The sequence below is a fragment of the Panicum virgatum genome, chromosome 8N (assembly GCF_016808335.1).
Source record: "Panicum virgatum strain AP13 chromosome 8N, P.virgatum_v5, whole genome shotgun sequence".
Taxonomy (NCBI): domain Eukaryota; kingdom Viridiplantae; phylum Streptophyta; class Magnoliopsida; order Poales; family Poaceae; genus Panicum; species Panicum virgatum.
Genome location: NC_053152.1, coordinates 20,776,915 through 20,799,156, shown reverse-complemented (window position 1 = coordinate 20,799,156; position 22,242 = coordinate 20,776,915). Strand labels below are relative to the sequence as shown.

Sequence of the window (22,242 nt, the reverse complement as noted above, 5' to 3'; positions counted from 1 at the left end):
TGGCAACCTTTACTGAGTTTATCAACCTACTAGTTTAGTTGGGGTAAGCCAAATAACGAGTAGGATAAATGACTAGTCTATAACCACTTGACACACAGGAGATTCTATACCTTAGAGAGGTAGCAGCTGGCAGGACAATGAGTGAGAAAAGACTCCTGAAACACTTCTAGACTACTGAGCTAGCCTCACTAGAACTAATCTAAGCTTCTATCTTGATGTCGGAACCAGGAGCTTACTTCGGCGGCCTAAGAGAAGGGCTCAGACAGGGGTGAGAAGGGGCCCAACGTTCCTTCGGCAACTACTGCTATGAAAGCACCCAAATGTGGTGGACTACGAGGGACGAACAAGGCTATCACCACTTGCCGCCTACCACTGCATTGCCGTGGGGTGGAACACACTTTCTAGCTAGCATTGAGTCAGACACCACGTCTGCTCTCGGTACTAGGATTTCTCTTGAGGCCTTCAAGAGAAATCCCCCTCAACCTAGTGAACTAACTTTAGTTACACTAGTACGGGCGAGAAAACCCGTAAGACTAACTCTGACAAGGCAAGAAAAAGAACTTAAACTGGACTAGAGGTAACAACTTACTCCCGCAGACAAGTACTAGTACTTGGAAAGATAAATACTCGCGGAAAGTAAAGCTGACTCGAGTAAATAAAGAAGATTACTTATATTAAAATAGTCAAAGGAAAAGATACAAGAGCTCATACCGAGCTCCGATGACGACTCCGGATCCCCGAGACAAGCTCGACTCGACTCTAACTCCCAACTACTAACCTACTCTAGACTTGAGAAGAGTGAATTGCTCCTTTGAGTGTGTGTTTAAAAGTGAGGGGGAGAGTGCTATTTATAGGCTTCTAAGGTCGGTAGAAGGCCGGTAATTTAGGTAGCGCCCGGTGCACGCAACTGTAGAGGCGATGCTTAACTTCCACGCGAAGCTGGGAGACGAGTCTCCGCAAGGTGGGGTCGGGCGGCCACCGGCCTAGGGGTGTGCCATCTGGCCACCGACCTCCCGTGGATGGCTCTTGATTGCTCCTGGACGTCGGTTCCCTGGGTAGTTTCCTTGGATGCCTCTTTCTTGGGCCGGGCGGCTTGAGGTAGGCCGAGCGGCCTACCTCCGGGGCCCCTCAGTCCTCCTCTTCGCCGACATTGCACAACCACACTCCACATTGCCTCTGGAACGGGTGGTTTCCCCATTTGATGATCATGGCTCTGGCATGTGGGCTTTTGGGTTGAACCTTGTGCCTTCCGGGTCCACCGATAGGATATGAGATGTTCGCCTTGTTCTCAAACCTTATGAACGTGTCACATTGCTCCAGTAAAATTATTGGACCCATGTATGTGGAGGTGTCAGGCCGGTCAGCACGAAATGTGCCGGGCGGCAGGGATTTTCTCTAATTTCGACCATCTTTGGACAGTGAATTCCTGCAAGCACAACTCATCCAAAACTTGTGGAACTTATTAGAATTAAATAAAATATGCATGGAACATGGTGCAAAACTCGATTTATTTCTGAGAAGTTGACGGTCAAAACGTGAGATAATGGCCGTCAACACCCCCCAAGCTTAAACTTTTGCTCGTCCTTGAGCAAAGCTTAATACTGAGGCTCGGTGGATCAGGAGTTACGTCGATGTTTGCCCTCTGCAGGTACCTTGTGCACAGCATATTACTTTATCCATATGTACATCAAGTAAGTTGGCTCATACCTATTTGTTTTGAATGATGGGGCTGATTTCACATTTCATCCCTTGTCTTGAGCGGTTGGAGGACTGAACAACCTTCACGAGAATATTTTCCAGTTCTCGCTGTTCAGGTTCATTCTCGGAATATTTCTCAAGTATGCATAAGATTAAGGTTCCCTAAAGGTGCTCTCAATCGCTCAAGGTGTATGATCCTCACCAAGGTCGAAACTTGACCAACTTCTTCCTATTCTAAGGCTGATATCTGGAGTTTTGGATAGGAAGAGTGTGACATACCTTGATTACCTGTGTTGCTGAGCCGAAGAGTGGTTCGCAAGGGGTAGGTACTTGATCAAATTCCGATATTATGGAATCGCAAAGGTCCAAGAGAGAGGGAGAAATGAACTCACACTTTTGGAAATATTTTTGGGTCATCTAATTGAACTCCTCTTTTGAACTATTTTTGCTAAGGATCATGGGCACTTCTTTTCATCATTTCCCCTTTTTTCACATTTTTTTAAAAGAAGATTACTCCATGTCCTTCCTGAATTGAATATTTTCAGAGGGAAATTTTGAAGAATTTTGACCCTTTCAGGAGTGGATGGGCATACAGTGGAGATTTTGGGGTGGAGTTGTGGTGGAATTGTTTGGTGAAAGTGGATGACAATACCCGGAGTAGGTAATTGTCATACCAGACATTTTGAGGCTAGCAAAGAAATGGGTACGCAAAGGAGAAAGACCGGCAGATGACAAGTACCTTTCCTCAAGCGAACTCACCATTCGACAAAGCTCAAAGTAAATAAAGATTACCTATGGTAGCTTATGTATGATATAACATTATGGCTCTGGATGGGATATGTAAACCAATAGGGAAACCTTTCATCATGTTTTAATGTTATTCCGAGAATTTCCCTTACTGAGATATACAGTTTTAATGCCAATGTAGGCCATCTCGAATCCCACAACAACTTAGACTCAGAAATCATGTTAATGCTCCCACACAAACAGATTTATAATGTGTCTATTATGTGCCAACTAGCTCTAGTACTAGATGAGTAAAAAGCTATAAACGGGGCACATGCAAATCTCAACCAGAGCAACTATTCATCATTTCCAAGATAAGAGCTTGCACGGATTTCTACACATTTATTCTAAGCATGGCAATTCTCTTTCTCTCTTTTTTACTAAGATCATGACAAGCTAAATGGGTATGACGACTTACTTGGATTCTGACGATCTCTCCCCCAAGCTTCAACGAAGCTCGGGGCTACTGGTCTGGATGTGGCGGGGGGTAGTACGCACCGTGGTGCCAATCGTAGGACATGGAGGATAACATCCCCCAACTCTCCTGTGTGAAACTGGTGTTGTGATCGAGGCTGTGTCCCAACTCCTCCTGACGTAACTCTATGGGACCCATTCGGGCAGTGAGATCCGACAGCTCCCGGGTGAGCGGGTTGTCGTACTCAAAGCGTGCTGACACAGATGGGCCAACCTGTGGCCATGGGAGGTCCCCATACCCGAGGGGTAGTAAAACCCCTGGTCGTGCCCAGACCCTGTGCTACCCTTAGGCTGGTATGAGGTCCGGCCACCCTGGGTGTAATACCCATAGGCCTCCTCGAAGCTCATGTGAGTCGTGTCTGGGTGAGGCTGTGCTAAGGCATCTGGCGAGGGTGCAGCGTGTGATGGTCCGGCTTCCTGAGAAGCGCGGGTCTACCGCGAAGCTCCTGGCTGGCGAGCAGTTCCTGCCTGGCGGGATGTGCCTACCTGACGGGAAGTTCCTGCCTGCCGTGATGTGCCACCCTCGGCCAACTGTGTGTCACGCCGAGTTCTACCACGTGTTATAGGACCAGCTGTGCTGTGTCGTGCTGGCTCCTTCTTTTCCATTTGGAGGGTCAGACGCTTCACGGAGTAGAGTGAGAGTTTCGGGCATGGCAGCTTGATCTCCTTCTCGTGCCCTGGATAGCACATGAACACTAAGTTCTTGGGACCTTCACGCATCATGTGCGTGTGAACAAAGTGGTCCAGACCGATGAAGGTTCGGTACTCATCCGTCGTGGGCAGATATGTGACTTGTGCATTCTCCAAAACACCAACAAACCGCGCAATGCGGGTGACTAGTGAGGTTATGTCGATGGGAGATTTGCACATGATCAATTTCTGCCAGTGTGCGACCATGCCCATGAAAGGTGAGTAGCGAATCTTCTTTGCCATAGCGTACAGGCACATGAGCTCCGAGGAGCTGCACAGCCTGAGGTCTGATCGGGAAAAAAATACCATAGCAAGATACTTGGCTAAAACTCTCAGAGTTGGGTTATGGATGGAAACTATGCTGTTTTTACTGCTCACTGGTTCATCTGAGATTTCGTTCCACCAAGCACTACGGTCATACTCAAGTTCATCTGCTAATGCATTAGCTTCTAAGATGCATTTCTTACAGAAGCCTAGTGCATTACTAAAATCTTTGGTTGGCATCTGAAAGAACTCGTTGAAAAAGCAGAAGTGGATTTTAGTTTCTTTTCCAACGGTTTCGACATGTAGCATTGATAGAAATTCCATGGTGAGAAGGTGCGAACCTGGTTCAGTGATGTCGGCGAAGCGTGACCATCCCACAGCCGTGAATGCGCGGTTCATGTCCTTGTGGAGTCCTGTCATCATGAGGAATTTTGTATCGAACCGCTTGGCGTGGCTGTACGACTGCTTCTTCAATAGTTCGAAGGCGTCCTGCTCATAATCAATCTGGACAACGATCTGGTCAACCGAAGTCAGAACTCTAATTTTGAGACGGGGCCTCGGGACTGCTGGAGAGGCAGGGGCTTCCTCCTCTTCTTCCTGAGATTGTGACGGTCGGCGAACAGAGTCCACTGACATGTCATCCCGAGAGCCTGATGACGCTTGCGAACTCCGGGATCGGGATGACGAGCCGAGCTTCTTCTCCTTGTTCCGGATGTTCCCCCAGACTGACATGACTCCTGCAAAAGATTAGTGCAAAGAGTATGCAGGGAAAAATAATCGGAGGGGTCAGTGGTTAGTCGTTCTTGTGGGGATCAATCCACCACAAATTGTTCTTGGTTCAGAGCTTGTTTTATTCAACGGGATTTTTTTTTGTGATTTTCATTTTAAGGGAGGGTTACTACTAAGTTTTATTGGGTTAGTGTTGAGCTAATCTCAGCACTACTACTTATTTGTGGGGCTAGCACTTGAGTTACTTAGCTTAATTAGCTCCTAAAAGCTTCATTAAGCAAGAAAACTCAGAAGAGAGAAGAGAGAACTAGAGCACAGGGGAGTTTTCAGCGTACTCGCACTGAGGGTGCAGAGAGTTACTTACCTTCATTGGCTTTTATAGCCGGGCGCAGGGGGCAGGCCAGGCGGTGTGGGGTAGGCCGGCCGGCCTGGGCACAGCGGCGAGCGCGCCACAGCCTCGGTCTACTGCCTCTAGAGGTGCTGGTGATCATGCTTGAGTGGGTGAAGATGGGACGTGATTGGTGGAGGCAGGCCGGCCGGCCGTGATGAGTGCCACTCAATCCCGCGCCATTCATTCTACCTTTTCCCCTTTTCCTTTGCTTCTCATGCACTCAAAGCTTTTCGGTTCCTGCTGCCCCCTGACCAAAGGAGACAAGGTGGGGCCGGCCGGCCTCGGTGGGGCCGGCCGGCCTACACTTTGGTCAAATTTTTTTTGTATGCAAAAATATTTGATGCAAATTTAAACTTTGGTTTAAAATAAAATCTTAAACAAGCCACGACTTTGGAAAGAAAGATTATGCAACAAATTTTAACTATCCTATATGCAAATGTAAGGATAGCACGTACCATGATTCTCATGGCGATAGCTCGGGTTTCAAGTCCAGAGCGGGACTCTCCATACCTCGGGTTATGTTGTCGTCGCCGGATGGAGTTCCAGACGAAGACACTTTTCTCCGCCATTCCTTCTTGGTGGCAGGTTTTGTTTTGATCGCTTTCGCCTCCGATTCCTCAAATTCTCTTTGAAGGATTCGTCGTCTTGTGTTTATGTAGTTATGCACTCTGATCTCCTTGTCGATTCTTAGTCGTTCCAAGAGCTCGGCAAGGATATCGATTGTGAGTATTGATGGCTTCTCCTGCTTTGTCTCGGGCTTCTTTCGGTTGAAAGTTTTGACCTAGGAACATTGTTCGACCTTCGGTCTGAAGGCGAACTTCTCCGTTTGCCCATTGATATTGAGCTGGATCTCTCCGGCTCCAAGATCGATGTGTGCATTTGCGGTACTCAAGAATAGCCTTCCTAGAATGAGAGGCGTCTTGGCGTCGACTTCCATGTCGAGGACGACGAAATCAACGGGAATAAAGAAGTTCCAGATTTTTACCGGGACGTTCTTTGCAATTCCCGCGGGGTAACGGACCATTTGGTCCGCTAGCTGCAAGCACATGGCAGTAGGGGCAAGCTCATGATAATTTAGTTTATCGTAAACTACCTTAGGCATGACACTATCGCTTGCTCCCAAATCGCAAAGAGCATCTGAAAAATGTTGGCTCCCGATTGAACATGTGATCGTGGGGCATCCTGGATCTTTCTTCTTCTGCAAGAGAGGGTCGAGTATAGCTGCGCTACACTCCTCCGTGAGTTGCACGACCTCAGTGGTGGGCAGGCTTCTCTTGTTACCAAGTACATCTTTGATTTACTTGGCATAGGTTGGGACCTGCATAGCGTCAAGAAGCGGTATATTGACATACAACTTTTTTATTACCTCGACAAACTTGCCGAATTGCTCGTCGGCCACTGGCTTCCTTATCCGTTCCGAAAACGGTAAGGCAGTAGTGTCATGAAACTCCCGTGAAGTTCTAGGGGGTTCCATAGTTTCCTCCTGGGCAGCAGTTGTGTTGGACTCCTCGGCCTCCTCCTGATCTTCCTGATCTTCGTCTGCAGCAAAGGTATTGCTGGCGGGTACGGCTTTCCGCCGAGATCCTGCATCTTTAGGGTATGGTGGTTCTTGCGTGGACTTACGTGTCCGCGTAGTCACCACACTAACACTTTCCTTGAGAGGAACTTCTGGTTGCCTAGGAAGTTTTGCCGAGTTATTGTTAGGACAAGATGAGGCTAGTTGAGCAACCTGAGTTTCTATCATTTTATTGAAGCTCAACTGGTTTTTAATAACATAATTTATGCCCTCCAGCTGCCCGGCCAAAGATTCCAAGGTTTTATCATTAGCAAGGAATTTCTTACTAATATTATCATTAATTTGCATCCGGCCATAAACTAGGTCCTTTAGAGTAGGCTGAAAACTATTATTAAAGTTCATACCTTGCTACTGACCAAAGGGAGGTTGGGTTTGAAATTCCAATCCTGCTGAGCACGGAAGCCAGAGTTGTTGGAGTTGTTCGTGCCAATGAAGTGAGCTTCCTCTTGAGTGATCTGGCAAGAGTTGTCCGTGTGTCCAGTTTCTCCACAAGTCTCGCATGTCATGCGAGAATCCATAACCTGGTTAACCTCCTGGTGCAGAGACTCTAGTTTCTTCATGAGAAGATCCATCTTGGCAGCAAGCATATCGATACTATCGATATGATGGATTCCCATGTGGGGCTTTTGCTGCCTTTCACCTTTCCAACTCTGGTTGGAAGTAATCTTCTCTACCAGTGCTTTCGCTGCATTAACGCTGAGCGAAAGGAAGGAACTACCTGATGCTGTATTGATGTGGTTCTGGGCTGGTGTGTTCAGGCCATTGAAGAAACTCGGAATGATCAGCTATTCCTCCATGCCGTGGTGGGTGCATGCTGCGATGTATTCCTGGAATCTCTCCCAAGCTTTCAGAATGGCTTCATCCGGGAGCTGCTGAAATCTAGAGATTTTACCTCGAAGGGCGTTGGTTTGGCCCACTGGAAAATTTTTTGTCAGGAATGCATTGGAGCAAGCTTCCCATGTGGTGAAGTCTGCTTTGTTGGTGTAGAACCACGTCTTCGCCTTGCCTAGCAAGAAGAACGGGAACAGCCGGAGACGGACGTTATCCATCATGGTACCTCTGGGGTTGATAGTACTACTCACTTCCAGGAAGTTCTGAAGGTGAGCGTTGGCATCTTCTGATGCCTTGCCACAGAATGGACTCGCTTGAACCATGTTCACCAGTCCCGATTTGAGCTCAAAGCCATCGTTGCCTTGGTCATTGTTCAGTCCAGTAGGGATGTGGCTGCTGGACGGGACCGAGTACTGCCTGAGAGTCCTGGCCATGGGTGGTGCTAAGACTAACAAACGAGGATTCCAGTGGGTTTCTTCTGGGGTGGGACGACACGGTGTCTCACAATTCGCCCAATTCTCTGAGGATTCGGATCATAGTTGGATGGTAGATCAAAACCGGTCATGCACTGCTCTGCATCGAATAAACGAGAGAGAGAGAGAGAGCAATGGTAAGCCCGCTAAAACTAGCGGTGACAAAACAGTAAAGTTTTTCACTCAATTATATGATAAGTTTAGCCAATTGCTCCCCCGACAATGGCACTAGAAATGCTTGTTGGTATCTCTTATGCTCAATCTGAATAGGTATTTTGCAAGCGCACAGAATTCACCGGTGTAGCACTTCACCTCGGAGTATTCTGGGGTATCATGAAATCCTCAGGGAAGCACTATGGTAAAGTGTATCGTAAATTGTAGTGGAAACCTTTACTGAGTTTATCAACCTACTAGTTTTACTGGGGTAAGCCAAATAACGGGTAGGATAAATGGCCAGTCTATGACCGATTGACACACAGGAGATTCTATACCTTAGAGAGGTAGCAGCTGGGTGGACAACGAGCAAGAAAGGACTCCTGAAACACTTCTAGACTACTGAGCTAGCCTCACTAGAACTAATCTAAGCTTCTATCTTGATGTCGGAACCAGGAGCTTACTTCGGCGGCCTAAGAGAAGGGCTCAGACAGGGGTGAGAAGGGGCCCAACGTTTCTTCGGTAACTACTGCTATGAAACCAACCAAACATGGTGGACTACGAGGGACGGACAAGACTGTCACCACTTGCCGCCTACCACTGCGGTGCCGTGGGGTGGAACAAACTTTCTAGCTAGCACTGAGTCAGACACCACGTCTGCTCTAGGAATTAGAATTTCTCTTGAGGCCTTCAAGAGAAATCCCCCTCAATCTAGTGAACTAACTTGAGTTACACTAGTACGGGCAAGAAAACTCGTAAGACTAATTCCAACAAGGCAAGAAAGAGAACTTAAACTGGACCAGAGGTAAAAACTTACTCCTACAGACAAGTACTAGTACTTGGAAATATAAATACTCACATAAAATAAAGCTGACTCGAGTAAATAAAGAAGAGTACTTATATTAAAATAGTCAAAGGAACTTATATTAAAATAGTCAAAGGAAAAGATACAAGAGCTTATACCGACCTCCAATGACGACTCCGGATCCCCGAGACAAGCTCGACTCGACTCTAACTCCCAACTACTAACCTACTCTAGACTTGAGAAGAGAGAATTGCTCCTTTGAGTGTGTGTTTACAAGTGAGGGGGAGAGTGCTATTTATAGGCTTCCAAGGTCGGTAGAAGGCCGGAAATTCAGGTAGCGTCCGGTGCATGCAACTGTAGAGGCAGTGCTTAACTTCCACGTGAAGCCGGGAGCCGAGTCTCTGCAAGGTGGGGCCCTCCCTAGGCCGGCCGGCCTAGGGGTGTGCCATCTGGCCACCGACCTCATGTGGATGGCTCTTGATTGCTCCTGGACGTCGGTTCCCTGGGTAGCTTCCTCGGATGCCTCTTTCTTGGGCCGGGCGGCCTGAGGTTGGTCGGGCGGCCTGCCCCCGGTGCCCCTAGGTTCTTTGCTTCACCGATGTTGCACAACCACACTCCACATTGCCTCTGGATTGGGTGGTTTCCCCATTTGACGATCTTGGCACTGGCATGTGGGCCTTTGGGTTGAACCTTGTGCCTTCCGGGTCCACCAACAGGATATGAGATGTTCGCCTTGTTCTAGAACCTTATGAACATGTGACATTGCTCCAGTAAAATTATTGGACCCATGTATGTGGAGCTGTCACGCCGATCGGCACGGAATGTTTCGGGCGGCCGGGATTTTCTATGATTTCGACCATCTTTGGATAGTGAATTCCTGCAAGCACAACTCATTCAAAACTTGTGGAACTTATTAGAATTAAATAAAATATGCATGGAACATGGTGCAAAACTTTATTTATTTCTGAGAAGTTGACGGTCAAAATGTGAGATAATGGCTGTCAACAGTCGCCTTGAAGCTGCGGAGGCGTCACAAACTGAACTCCGGCCGGCGTCGCAGCCGGCGTGCTCGGACCAGCAGGTGTCGTGGCGGGGGGAGTCGATGTCGCACTGGGAACGGTCGGTGTATGCGTGCCCAAGCCACCCTGCCAAGTCGATGTCGCAGCAGGGGGCATTCCTAGTGTTCCGTCCCCCTCGCTTGGCGCCTCCAGATCAGCAGGTGCGTACCCGGTGGCGAACTCGACGGTGTAGGTGTCTTCGACATTCCCAGCCGCCGCGCCTGCTTCCTTGCCATGGGACCAGTCCCACTGCGCCTCCTCATCAAAGATCACGTCCTTGGTGATGTGGACGCGACGCGTAGCAGGATCGTAGGCCCTGTATGCCTTGGTCCCTCGCTCGTAGCCGATGAAGATAATCTTGCACCCACGGTCCTCTAGCTTCTTGAGGTGCGGAGCCATGTTCCGCACATAGACGATACAGTCGAAGGTCTTCAGGTGGTGCACCACTAGCTTCTTCCCATACCAAGCCTTGAATGGGGTCGTGCCCTCCACGCCCTTCGTCGGGCACCAGTTCAGGACGTAAACCGCAGTGTTCACCGCCTCGCCCCAGAACTAGCCTGGCAGGCCCTTCGTCTTGAGCATGCTCCTTGCTGCCGCCACCACCGTGCCATTGCGGTGCTCCACGACTCCATTTTGCTGAGGGCTGTAGGTGGTAGTGACCTGCCGTCGAACCCCCTCAGCTGTACAGAGCTCAGCAAACTCAATCGAGGTGAATTCACCACCTCGATTAGTTTTGAGAGCTCCCAGCTTCAACCCGGACTCTCCTTCCGCCCGCGCCTGGAACTCCTTGATCGCCGCCCCCGCTCGATCCTTCGATGGCAACACCGTCAGCCACATGAAACAGCTGCGGTCACCCACCAACAGGAGGAAGTATTTGTCAGACCCGGGGCAGCGGGACTGCTTATAGGCATAGAATGTTCTAGAGTAAGGGATAGCTCATGGATGTGCCTTACCCCTCTTGTAACTACCCGAATAGGCGTAGAACTAGCTGCAGTACGAAGGAAACTACCCGATCGTGTTGTAGTAGAACTCCAACTGTACTAGGCTAGGACTTTCCATGTAACCCTGTCCCCCCGGATATATAAGGGCGGGCAGGGACCCCCTCAAAACACATCAACACCTAAGGAAATACAAACAAGCACACAAGACGTAGGGTATTACACAACTCGTGGCCCGAACCTGTCTAAATCTTTGTGTTCCCTGCACCATCGAGTTCTAGAGCCGTTGATCCCTACCTACAAACCTTACTGCTAAGGATATCCCTGAGTAGGCTTGGTGGTTAACACCGACAGCTGGCGCGCCAGGTAGGGGGCTCGGTGAGTTCGATGGCCACTTTCGCTTTCAGCACCATGGCACCTCCTTAGGGCGCCACCTTTGTCTTCGGTGCGTGGGTCTGAGTCACCAATGGTTCGGGCGGCTTTGACAGCCACCTAACCAATTCCCCCATGCTGAAGGCAACTCCGTTAGAAAGCTCCAACAAGTTCGCCAGATCAGTCGATCATGGCATCACGCTGCTTCCTGACCTTCTCAAGGAGATCGAGATAAAACTTGAAGATAACTCAAGTTCCACTCGGACTTAGATTGATCTCAAACCGAATTCTACTCGGATTGAGACCCCTCTTGCTCAACCCATCTTCGGGTTGCGCAATGCATCATCTGCTTACAAACAGGTGATCAGATCCATCTATGAAAATAGCTTGGATCATCTTCTCTACATTGAAAACCACTAACTCACCGCTGGCCGGGAGGCACCCGTTTTTGACGTATATCCAGATCCAGTCGAGTCATCTAAGGACAGTCTGGACTTCATCACTAATGCACTGGCAAAAATCCAACTCAAGTCTTGCCAGGATCATGACCTCGCAGAACTACTCGACAACCTCTGAGAAGTTCCCAGCATTGATGATCTTTCATTCCAACATGGAACTCCCCTCGCAACTGAGAGGGAAACTGGGTCCGGAGAAGCTGTGCTAGCTGATTACGAATCAGATCTAGAAAGCTTCTCCCCCGAACGTCTGGTTTCTACGATCAACCAACAAGGTGGAGGTGCTCCTAATCATCACAACCCTAATGAGACCGTGGATCAGATTTAAGAAGACAATTTGACCCAAGATGCCCCACAAGATGAGGATGAAGCTACTCACACAGCTCGCAGGGCAAGAAACTAATGTAAAGGAGAATGCAGGGCTCGAGCTGCTGAGTGTGCTCGCCTTCCCCCGCGCAACCTCAACAAGGAATTCAACAACGTGGCGGATCCAGTCTTCACTACTCCTATCGCCGCGATGACAGAAGCAACCCTGTGACTCATGCAGATGCCTCAAAACCTGGAGATGGAGCGTGTCATTCACCTCGCTAAAAATGCTGTCGAACAACTCGAGAGACAAAACCCTTTGTCCTCGCTTCATGGCACCCGGTCGAGGGCCACTACAACAGTCATACCTCAAGCATGTCATACCCCTAGAGGTCATCACCGTCAACAACAGCCGGAGCAGCAAAACCAAAGAAACCAAGAGGATCAAGAAGTTGCAAGCATCCATCGCCCCAGGGGTGGCCAACGACCAGCAAACCAAGCTCCTGGGCCTCAAACAAATCGCAACAACAATCGCAGTCAAAACAGGGAGGAAGTAGCCGATTCCATAATGGACGCACGAGAAATCATCAACGCAAGGCGCAGAGCGTAGCTTGCAGACAATTCCGATCGCTTCCTAGCCCTCAGCAGCATCTTTGACAACGTCGAGTACCCGAAGGAATTCAAACCAACAAATATCCAGAAGTACGATGGTAAGCAAGACCCTGCACAATGGTTACATTTATATTCGACCACTGTTAGTGTTGCAGGAGGAGACACCAACACCAAGGTCCTCTACTTCCTGATGGCCCTAGAGCCCGCACCTCTGACGTGGCTCGAGAGCTTGCGCGCGAGTCCTTACAGTTGTGGGAGGACCTCAAGAAGACCTTCATCGACAACTTCCAAGGGTCCTTACATCGAGTAGCTACTCGACACGCCTTGTCTATGTGCAAGCAGGAGGAAGGTGAATCCATCAGATCCTACGTCAAGCGCTTCTTCGACACAAGAGCCACCATCCCCAACGTTGCGGACGACAACATCATCGACTACTTCCAAAGTGGCATTACTGTCCAGTCTCTCTACCGCGACTTCGACCGTAACCGCCCCAAAACGGTAGTGCAGCTGCGTGACATGATGCAGCGCTGGGCAGACGAAGAGGAGCAAGAGTGCATCCGCTTCCCACGCCATAACAACGATAATAACGGGAAGCGTCACAATGACCATGGAGGGCCCAGCAACCAGCGGGATCCTGCACGCAAGTGCAAGCCTGATGACACTGTCGGTACTATGGATCGTACTCCGCGTGGTAAGAAGAATGAAAAGCCGCAGGATCAGTTCGACAAGATCCTTCACAACAAGAGGTGCCCAATCCACCCCAAGAGCAACCACTCGATGTGGGAGTGCATGATCCTGCGCAAATCCTTCCAGTTGACACCGCCAGATGCTCCTAAGAAAAAGCAGAACAAGGATGACAAGAAAGACCCTGGCGGGTTCCAACAGCAACAAAATGTCTTCAACACCATATTTGGAGGAGATCCTAGCTTCTCCAAACGGGCCCAGAAGTTGCTACTCAGAGAAATTCTTTCAGTTGAGCCAGCAATTCAGAGACCACTAAAATAAAGCGATGTCCCCATTACCTTCTCCAGGGAGGATCAATGGACCAGCTTCTCCGAACCAAGGAAGTTCCCGCTAGTACTCGATCTAGTTGTCCAAGGATCCAAGCTTACTCGAGTACTCATCAACGGCGGAAGTGGGCTCAACTTGATCTTTTCAAGTACACTAGCTAAGATGGGCCTCAACTACATGAGTCTGCTCACTGCAAGCAAGGCCCCTTTTTACGGCATCATTCCCGAAAACTCTTCTACACCAATTGGCTCGGTCACCCTTCCGGTCACATTTGGTACAGAACAAAACTTCCGGACAGAGTACATCAAGTTCGAAGTAGCTGACTTCAAATCTTCCTACCATGCCATACTGGGAAGACCTGCGCTGGCCAAGTTCATGGCAGTACCACATTATGGGTACCTAGTCCTCAAGATGTCGGGCAATACAGGAGTAGTTTCCCTACAAAGATACCTCCTTAAGTCCATCGACTGTGACAAGGAATCAATAGATCATGCTGCCACAATTCAAGTTCCTAGCTTTGTCAGCGAAATACTTGCTGCCGCCAAGGAACTCTCTCTCAACAAGGATTCAATGCCCTCCAAGAAGCCAAGCCAGTCATCGGCTAAGCCAACCAGTGACGTGGGCACCAAGACTATTCAGCTACAAGAGGGATATGACTCCAAAAACGCCATCATCGGAGCTGGCTTGGGCGACAAATGGGAACTCGATTTCGTCAATTTCCTTATGGCCAACCGAGACGTATTTGCGTGGAAACTAGAGGATATGCTAGGGGTACCCAAGGAGTTGATCGAGCACGCCCTGAAAGTCGATTCCAAAGCCACACCAAAGAAGCAGCGGCTACGGCATTTCTCCCCGGACATGCGAGAAGCCATCAAGAAAGAGCTGGCGAAACTACTCGCAGCAGGGTTCATTAAAGAGGTCTATCACCCCGAATGGTTGGCCAACCCTGTACTCGTCCAGAAGAAGAACAACAACGAGTGGAGGATGTGTGTCGACTACACCAATCTAAACAAGCACTACTCAAAGGATCCTTTCGGGCTACCCCGCATTGATCAAGTAATCGACTCCACGGCAGGATGCGTCCTGTTATCCTTCCTCGACTGCTATTCAGGCTATCATCAGCTCGCCCTGAAAGAAGAAGACCAAATCAAGACGGCATTCATCACCCCTTATGGGCCATACGCCTACAAGACCATGTCCTTCGGGTTGAAGAAAGCTGGTGCCACTTACCAACGGGCGATACAGCTGTTCTTTGCTGATCAGCTACATTGCAATGTTGAAGCCTATGTTGACGATGTCGTCGTCAAAACCAAGGCCCAGGATCAATTTATCACCGACCTGGAAAAAACCTTCAACAGCTTCCGAAAGTTTCGCTGGAAACTCAACCCAACCAAGTGCATCTTCGGCGTACCCTCTGGAAAACTACTCGGATTCATTGTCAGCAACCGAGGAATCGAGGCTAACCCAGAAAAGATCAATGCCATTATGGCTATGGATGCTCCGGCTACCATCAAGGACGTCTAGAAGCTTACAGGCTGCATGGCAGCCTTGAACCGGTTCTTGTCCAGGCTTGGTGAACGGGGCCTACCCTTCTTCAAGCTCCTCAAACGACAAGACAAATTTGAGTGGACTACAAAAGCTGCGGAAGCACTCGAGAACCTTAAGCATCACCTACAGTCACCGCCAATTCTTACAGCTCCACTACCAGGTGAGGAACTACTCCTCTACATTGCTACGACTACTCATGTAGTCAGTATGGCGATAGTAGTCGAACGCCTGGAGGAAGGACACGCTTACGGCGCCCAGAGACCAGTCTACTTCATCAGTGAAGTACTCTCTGAATCAAAGGTTAGATATCCATCAATTAAGAAAGTTCTGTATGGAATCCTAATCACCTCCAGGAAGCTTTGACATTATTTCGACGAGTACAAGATCTCGGTAATAACTGACTTCCCATTGGCGGATATACTCCACAATCGGGACGCCACGGGATGGATCTCAAAGTGGGCAGTTGAACTGGGAGCCTTGGAATTCAACTTCAAGCCTAGAACAGCAATCAAGTCACAAGCACTAGTGGACTTCATAGCTTAATGGCGGGAATATCAAATCCCAGCACCTCACAACATTCCAGAGCATTGGATAATGTACTTTGATGGCTCACTCAAGCTCGACAGAGGCGGCGTGGGAGTTTTGTTCATCTCCCCCAAGGGAGAACAGTTGAAGTATGTGTTCCAAATCTTGTTCAAAGTCTCCAACAACGAAGCAGAATATGAGGCACTGCTTCACGGGCTTCGCCTAGCAGATTCTCTCGACATCAAGCGACTACTTGTTTAAGACGATTCCCTACTCGTCGTCCATCAAGTAAATAAAGAATGTGACATCAACAAGGATACAATGGACGCATATGTTGAAGAAATCAGAAAGCTCGAGAACAAGTTCTCAGGATTGGAAATCCACAACGTAGATTGTGACAACAACGTGGGAGCTGATGTCCTATCCAAACTTGGATCTACTCGAGCAGCTGTTCCACCTGGAGTCTTTGTTCACGAACTACATCAACCGTCTGTCAAGGTACAAAGTCAACAAGCTATTGACGAGGAGGCCCCGGCCATAGTCAGAGAAGTGCTAATGATTGAAGAAGACTGGCGGATTCAGTTCATCGACTTCATCAAGGAGTTCAAGCTTCCACCACACGTTGATGCCAAGAGCACTGAAGCTGCCCGCATTATCAGGCGAAACAAGGGTATTGTTCTCGTTGGCGACAACCTGTATAAGCGCTCTGCTTCAGGCATCCTTATGAAATGTGTTACCCTTGAAGAAGGAAAAGACATCCTCAGAGAGATACATGAAGGAGTCTGCGGCAACCACGCCGCATCAAGGACACTAGTCGGCAAGGCTTACAGATCAGAGTTCTTCTAGCCAACAGTTGTATCGGACGCAGAAGACCTTGTCAGACAATGCCCTGGCTGCCAATTCTTCGGCAAGAAGACTCACATTCTAGCACACAATCTGATAACAATCTCTCCGTCATGGCCATTCGCTTGTTGGAGTCTGGACATGATCGGACCTCTAACCGTAGCTCCAGGAGGATTCAATCATGTGTTGGTAGCAGCCGACAAGTTTACCAAGTGGATCGAGTACAAGCCCATTGTCAAGATCTCATCAGATAGAGCAGTGGATTTCACCTCTGACATCATACACTAGTTTGGATTTCCTGACTGTAACACCCGGTTTATAAAAGAACATAAACCGAGCAATCATATACGTGCCAGGATCAAGTCACACGTATATACAACAGAATGAACAGTATATCATAGCACATATCACGTAAAAAGATATAATAAAGCGAATACGAATGTTATTTATTACATTAATGACAAAAATGTCTGATACAGCGGAAGCGAAGTACAAATACGATAAAAGCTCTCCGAAGCTGAGCAGGACGCCACAGGGACGTCGACTGGGAGACGAACACCTAGAAGTCCTCGTAGTCCTGGTAGCGCTGGACGAACTCCCTCGTGTCGGCAGGAACTGAGCAGCAGTACCGTATCCGAGAGGAAAAAGTAGAGAAGAGGCAAGAGTGAGTACACAACTTGTACTCAACAAGTATAACACAAACTATGAGGCTCTAAGGTTGGCTGACTGACTGCATTAGCTTTTAAGTCTTGGCAAAATTTTAATAAAACTATTTACTACAAGTTGATGAATTACCATTAACCCAGTTACATAGTAATTAGTCAAATTTAATCGTGGTACTACTGAGAACCAAACCAAACCAAACCAAGGTAAACCCCGAGAGGCACCTCCCTCGTCGGAAGGAGACAACCCCACTAATCAAAAGGAGGATCTGGGCCGCTCATAACCGTGAGCACGGCTAGTATACCAGTTTTACACTCTGCAGAGGTTGCACATCTTTACCCACAAGTCGTGAGCTACGCCAGTTGTTCATCACACTTCCTTAGGTGAGATGACTAGCGACTCACTACGAGGCCGTTACAAAGGACACGTTGGTAAGGTGTAACCGCTAAGGATTCAGGCAATGCAACGATGGTACCCACCTCGAGGGGTATCACACCAAACCTCGTAGCCTGGGCACCATTGAGGCTCGACTCCCCTCTTGCCCCGTCGGTAAGTTACTCCCGAACCAAAATGGCCTAATTAGTAAGCCAAGACCGTCCCATTCCAGTCTTGTGGTAGCGCTGTTGTCCCAGGTTGTCGCTCTATGAACCGGTCCTTATGGAGAGTGGCCAACCAAGCACTAAGCACCGTGCTGGCCCCCTAAACCATGTTTCTAACAAAAGCCAATTTTAACGAGACGTGAGCCACTCAAGCCACACAGAGTGCCACTCTCAGAATTAAATTCAAGTAAACCATTAATCAATTTTATTAAAAAGGACCAGAGTGTGTTATAGCGCAGCAACCTAGCACATCTAACCAAAATGCAACCCAAAGGTAAATATAAAGGATATAAACTGGCTAGGAAATCCTTATAGGCATACAATATTAAAATGCAGTATGAGAATGTATTTAAAAGTGATGGGTTGTTCATGTTATACTTGCCTTCCTCGTACTGCTCCTGCTGCTGCTCAAACTGGTCAGAAGACGGCTGCTCCGGGTACTGGTACTGGGGCTCCTCCGGTAACTCAGCGTCTACTCACAAACACATGGCCAAAACAAGGCACAACAATAAGCATACAAGCAAACACTAACAAAAACTAAGAAACAGTACATCAATACATAAAAAACAGCACACTAAACTAGTCTAAAACTATTCTACACGTTACAACAATCGCGTGGATATAAAGAACGCTAAAAACGGAGCTAAAACGCATTTTCTGGGCTAAAAACAGGGTTCAGGGGCTTATTTGCGAGAAAACTAAGGTTTCAGGGACTTTTCTGCTAAAACCGAGGGACTAACACGTAAATAAACATTAATTCTAAGGGCTGACGCGCAAAATCTTCAAGCCAGGACTGCGGGTTCAAATTCTAGGAAGCTCAGGGGTGTTCTAGCAAAGTTTTGGGCCTATCTGCGATTATTTTTCAAAATAGGTGGACTGCGGGTTGATTGTAGGAAAACTGGAGGGTTCTTTAACAAAAATGCCAGGCGAACCGGTATCCTTGGATCCAGACCGTTGGATTTAGATCTGGCGGTCTAGATCTAATGGATCCAAGATCTAATCGCGCGCGTTGAATCCGGATCGGACGGCGCAGGGGGGTTGGGCGCGCGAGCGGCGGCGGTAGGTCGCCGGCGGCTCTGTTCCGCGGCGGCGCGGCGGGAAACTCGCCGAACTTGGCCAAATCTGGCCGTCCGGGGGTCAAATCGACCCGTTCTTGGGTCTGGGGTGATCTACGCGGAGCTTGTAGTCCACCTGAGGCCTTTGCAAGTCTCGGGGAGGGTCTGAGCGGTGAGAGCGAGGGATGCGGCGGCCCTGCACGGCGGCTCTCGCCGGCGAGCGGTGTTCTAAGTCCTGGAGTGGACTACAGGCCAAGCTACTAAGCGAAAAGTACCAGGGGGGCTCTGGGGTGCTCACTGAATCCTTGGGTCGGCCGGAGTTGCACCGCAGGAGGGATCTCGGCGAGGACGGCGGCGTGCTCGCGGACGGGTCGAGGCAGGGCGTCTCCGGGCTTGCTGAGCAGTCGAGGAAGTCCGGGCGGGGCACTGCAAAGGGGTAGAGGGGTTCAGGGCGGCCAGAGCACCAGTGGCGGCGAGAAATTTCGGCAGCGGCGGAGTTCACCTGCGGCGGAGGCTAGGCGAAATCCCGGCGCTGGCGTGGCTGAACTCGTGGGACCGGAAGCTCGGTGAGATCCTGGGCGCCGAGGCGTAGCAGGTGCGGGAGTCCTGGCGGCCTGAGGTGCGACGGGGCGGCGTGCTCACGGCGGCGCAAATTGTCGGCCCGGCGGAGCAGGGCGTGGCGCAGCGAGCTAGGGTTTGGGGGCGGCTCTGGTGACGGCGGGTGGGAGGGATGGTGGAGGCGCAGGGCTGCGGGCCAAATAAAGGGAGGCCCCGGGCATCTTGGGGAGGCGCGCCCAGGGAGAGGCCGGCGGGAATCGCGGCCGTGATCGCGGGCGGGCGGTTGTGCGAGCGGGGAAGGAGGAGGACAGACCTGGCGAGCGGGCCCGGGCTGGCAGCGAGTGGGTGGAGCTGGCGTGTGGGGCCGGGCTGCAGCGGGAGGACGCGGGCGCTGGCGGAGCGGGCGAGTGGGGCCCGGTGGCAGGGGCGTGGCGCGTGCTCCGCGGGCTGCTGCGCGAGCGGGAGCTTGGGGCGGACCGGGCCGCGTGACGCGGGGCAGGCCGGGAAGCGGGCTGGCCGGAGGATTGGGCAGCGCATGGGGGTTTGCTGGGTCGGGCTGAGAGGGTTTTGGGTTTTTCTGGGTTTGGGCTCTTTTTTCTACTCCCTTTCCCTTTCTATTCTATTTCCTCTCTTTTCTATTCCTAATTCAAACAAAGTTTGAATTCAAAATCACATTTGAATTCAACCCACACTCAAATAAAAGTATGCACCAGCATGAATGCAACAACAAAAATTTAAACCTATGGTAAATTTTAATTACTTATGACCCAAAAACTAGATTAAATGCGAGTCTAAACACAAAAATCCTTAGAAAATCGAATAAACCAATTAAATTTATTATTAAAGCTGAAAATTTGAATTAGGGTGTTACACTGACACCATCATCATAGATCTAGGTTCTAACTTTACATCGCAGTCTTTTTGGGATTTCTGCGACAATTCTTGCATAGAGGTCAAGTATGCTTCAGTGGTTCATCCTCGAGCAAATGGTCAAGTAGAACATATCAATGGCTTGGTGCTCGATGGCTTGAAGAAGAGACTCTATGACGCCAACTCCAAGAAAGGTGGCAAGTGGATTCAAGAACTACCCCATGTGGTCTAGGGGCTGTGAACGCAGCCTAGCAAAGCAACTGGACAATCTCCCTTCTTCCTCACATATGGGTCAGAAGCTATACTACCCGCAGATATCATGTGGAAATCTCAAAGAGTAGAGGCCTATCAAGAAGGAGAAGTAGATGAAGCTCGACAACTTGAGTTGGATTCAATCGAAGAAGACAGGATCAATGCTTTGACCCAATCGGCTAGATATCTTCAAGGAGTCAGATGCTATCATGATCGCAATGTCCAGCAAAGATCTTTCAGTATAGGAGATCTAGTCCTACGAAGGATTCAAGACGAAACAGGATTGCACAAGTTAAATTCCAGATGGGAGGGACCTTTCATCATATCTAAGGTTACAAGACCCGGATCATACATAATTACCGATGCAGACGGTAATGAAGTACCCAATTCCTGGAACATCGGGCACTTGCGCAGATTTTATCCTTGATCCAAGATACATGGTTATGTCAGTTGATCTCTTTAATACAATCAAGGGTTTCCATTAACCGTTCAATTACATTAAAGGTAGTTTTCAACCTGGCAGCATCATATTGGACTATTCTCTGATAGGTTCTCTCAACTAGGGTAATCTCCACAGATTCATACCGACCTGGATAGCTTACACAATCTTCCCATTGGGATAACTATACAAGTCACATCCTTGTCCTCAATATAAGGACACAACCTACTCACTGGTTCGAGAAGGTCTATGGATACCTTTACTAGTTTGTCCAACATGGGTAACTCGACGGAGTTCATCCTAACAGGTCAACTATAAGGAACTCCAACCTTGTGTTAAAGGAAAAACTACTCGCTTGTTCGAGTATGTTATGGATACTACTAAAATTTGTCCTTCTGGGGTAACCCGACGGGGTTCACCCTAACCGGTCAATCTTAGTAGTTACTCCAGTCTACATGATAGACACCCTACTCGCTAGCTCGAGTAGGTTTTGGATATTTTTGAGATGGTTTCGTCTTGGGTAACCCAACGGGGTTCATTCTAACAAATCTATCTTAAAAATTACTCCATTCCTTGGCTAGGACACCCTACTCGCTTGCTCGAGTAGTTTATGAATATCTCTACAAAGTTTTTTCTATTTGGGTAATCCGACGGGATTCATCCTAACTGACTAACTACGGAGATTACTCCATGCGAACATTCTACTTGATCATTCGAGTAATTTGTGTTTATCCTATGGCATCAGATCATGCTTCTTAAGACACACCAACAGGATGCAAGCAACGTACAAAGACAAGTTCTTACAGAAGATGACAAGAGCTGTTACAAGCATATTACTTTGCCAAGTTCTTCAAAATCTCCTCAGCAATTACTTCTGAATCTTTACAATAGCTTTGGAATTTCTCATCAGAACAATTAGAAGCTATTCCTTTGGCTGAGGCCTGTAAGACTTGATAACTCCAATCATATGGGTCAGATAATTCTTGGAGGTGGCCGTCATGATGTCGAAGAATTTCTTGGGAGCCTCTTCTAAATGCTCTACCAAAGGCTTACTACTCGACAACACCTCTTCAGAATCTACCATAACCTGAGCTGCTGCTACTAGTCGAGTATGTTCACTTGAAGAACCTGATAAAAGGACATCTCAATGATTATTCAATCAATTGGCGAAACATTGTCAAGAAAAGGATCAAGTACTTACAGGCTTGGGCAGTCTGTAGTTGTTCCTGGAGTTTAGTTTTATCCTCTTCAAGGCTCTTGATCTTCTG

The 22,242-nt window shown here is 48.8% G+C and overlaps 2 protein-coding genes and 1 non-coding gene across 3 annotated transcripts; 1 reads left to right on the top strand and 2 right to left on the bottom strand.

Annotated features, from left to right (window-relative positions):
* Nucleotides 1–733: 733 nt before the first annotated feature.
* Nucleotides 734–4,976, bottom strand: LOC120686574. The gene is made up of 2 exons (XM_039968788.1): nucleotides 4,254–4,976; nucleotides 734–1,426 (listed from the first exon to the last, which is right to left on the bottom strand). Exons 1-2 carry the CDS (start codon nucleotides 4,642–4,644, stop codon nucleotides 1,326–1,328), a joined length of 492 nt encoding a protein of 163 aa, XP_039824722.1. The 5' UTR covers nucleotides 4,645–4,976; the 3' UTR covers nucleotides 734–1,325.
* A 2,427-nt stretch (nucleotides 4,977–7,403) lies between these two features.
* LOC120687069 lies at nucleotides 7,404–7,510 on the top strand. Its single transcript, XR_005680569.1, has one exon. It is a non-coding gene; the product is annotated as a small nucleolar RNA R71 (small nucleolar RNA).
* Nucleotides 7,511–19,353: 11,843 nt separating this feature from the next.
* LOC120684880 (mucin-7-like) lies at nucleotides 19,354–19,950 on the bottom strand. Its single transcript, XM_039966747.1, has one exon. It carries the CDS (start codon nucleotides 19,948–19,950, stop codon nucleotides 19,354–19,356), a length of 597 nt encoding a protein of 198 aa, XP_039822681.1.
* Between the last annotated feature and the right edge of the window lie 2,292 nt (nucleotides 19,951–22,242).

Coding starts and splice junctions, on each gene's coding strand:
- LOC120684880 (XM_039966747.1), bottom strand. CDS start 19,950: ATGCGCTGCCCAATCCTCCGGCCAGCCCGCTTCCCGGCCTGCCCCGCG.
- LOC120686574 (XM_039968788.1), bottom strand. CDS start 4,644: ATGTCAGTCTGGGGGAACATCCGGAACAAGGAGAAGAAGCTCGGCTCG. Junction 1,427..4,253: donor CGCCGACATCACTGAACCAG/GTTCGCACCTTC, acceptor TTGTGCTTGCAG/GAATTCACTGTCCAAAGATG.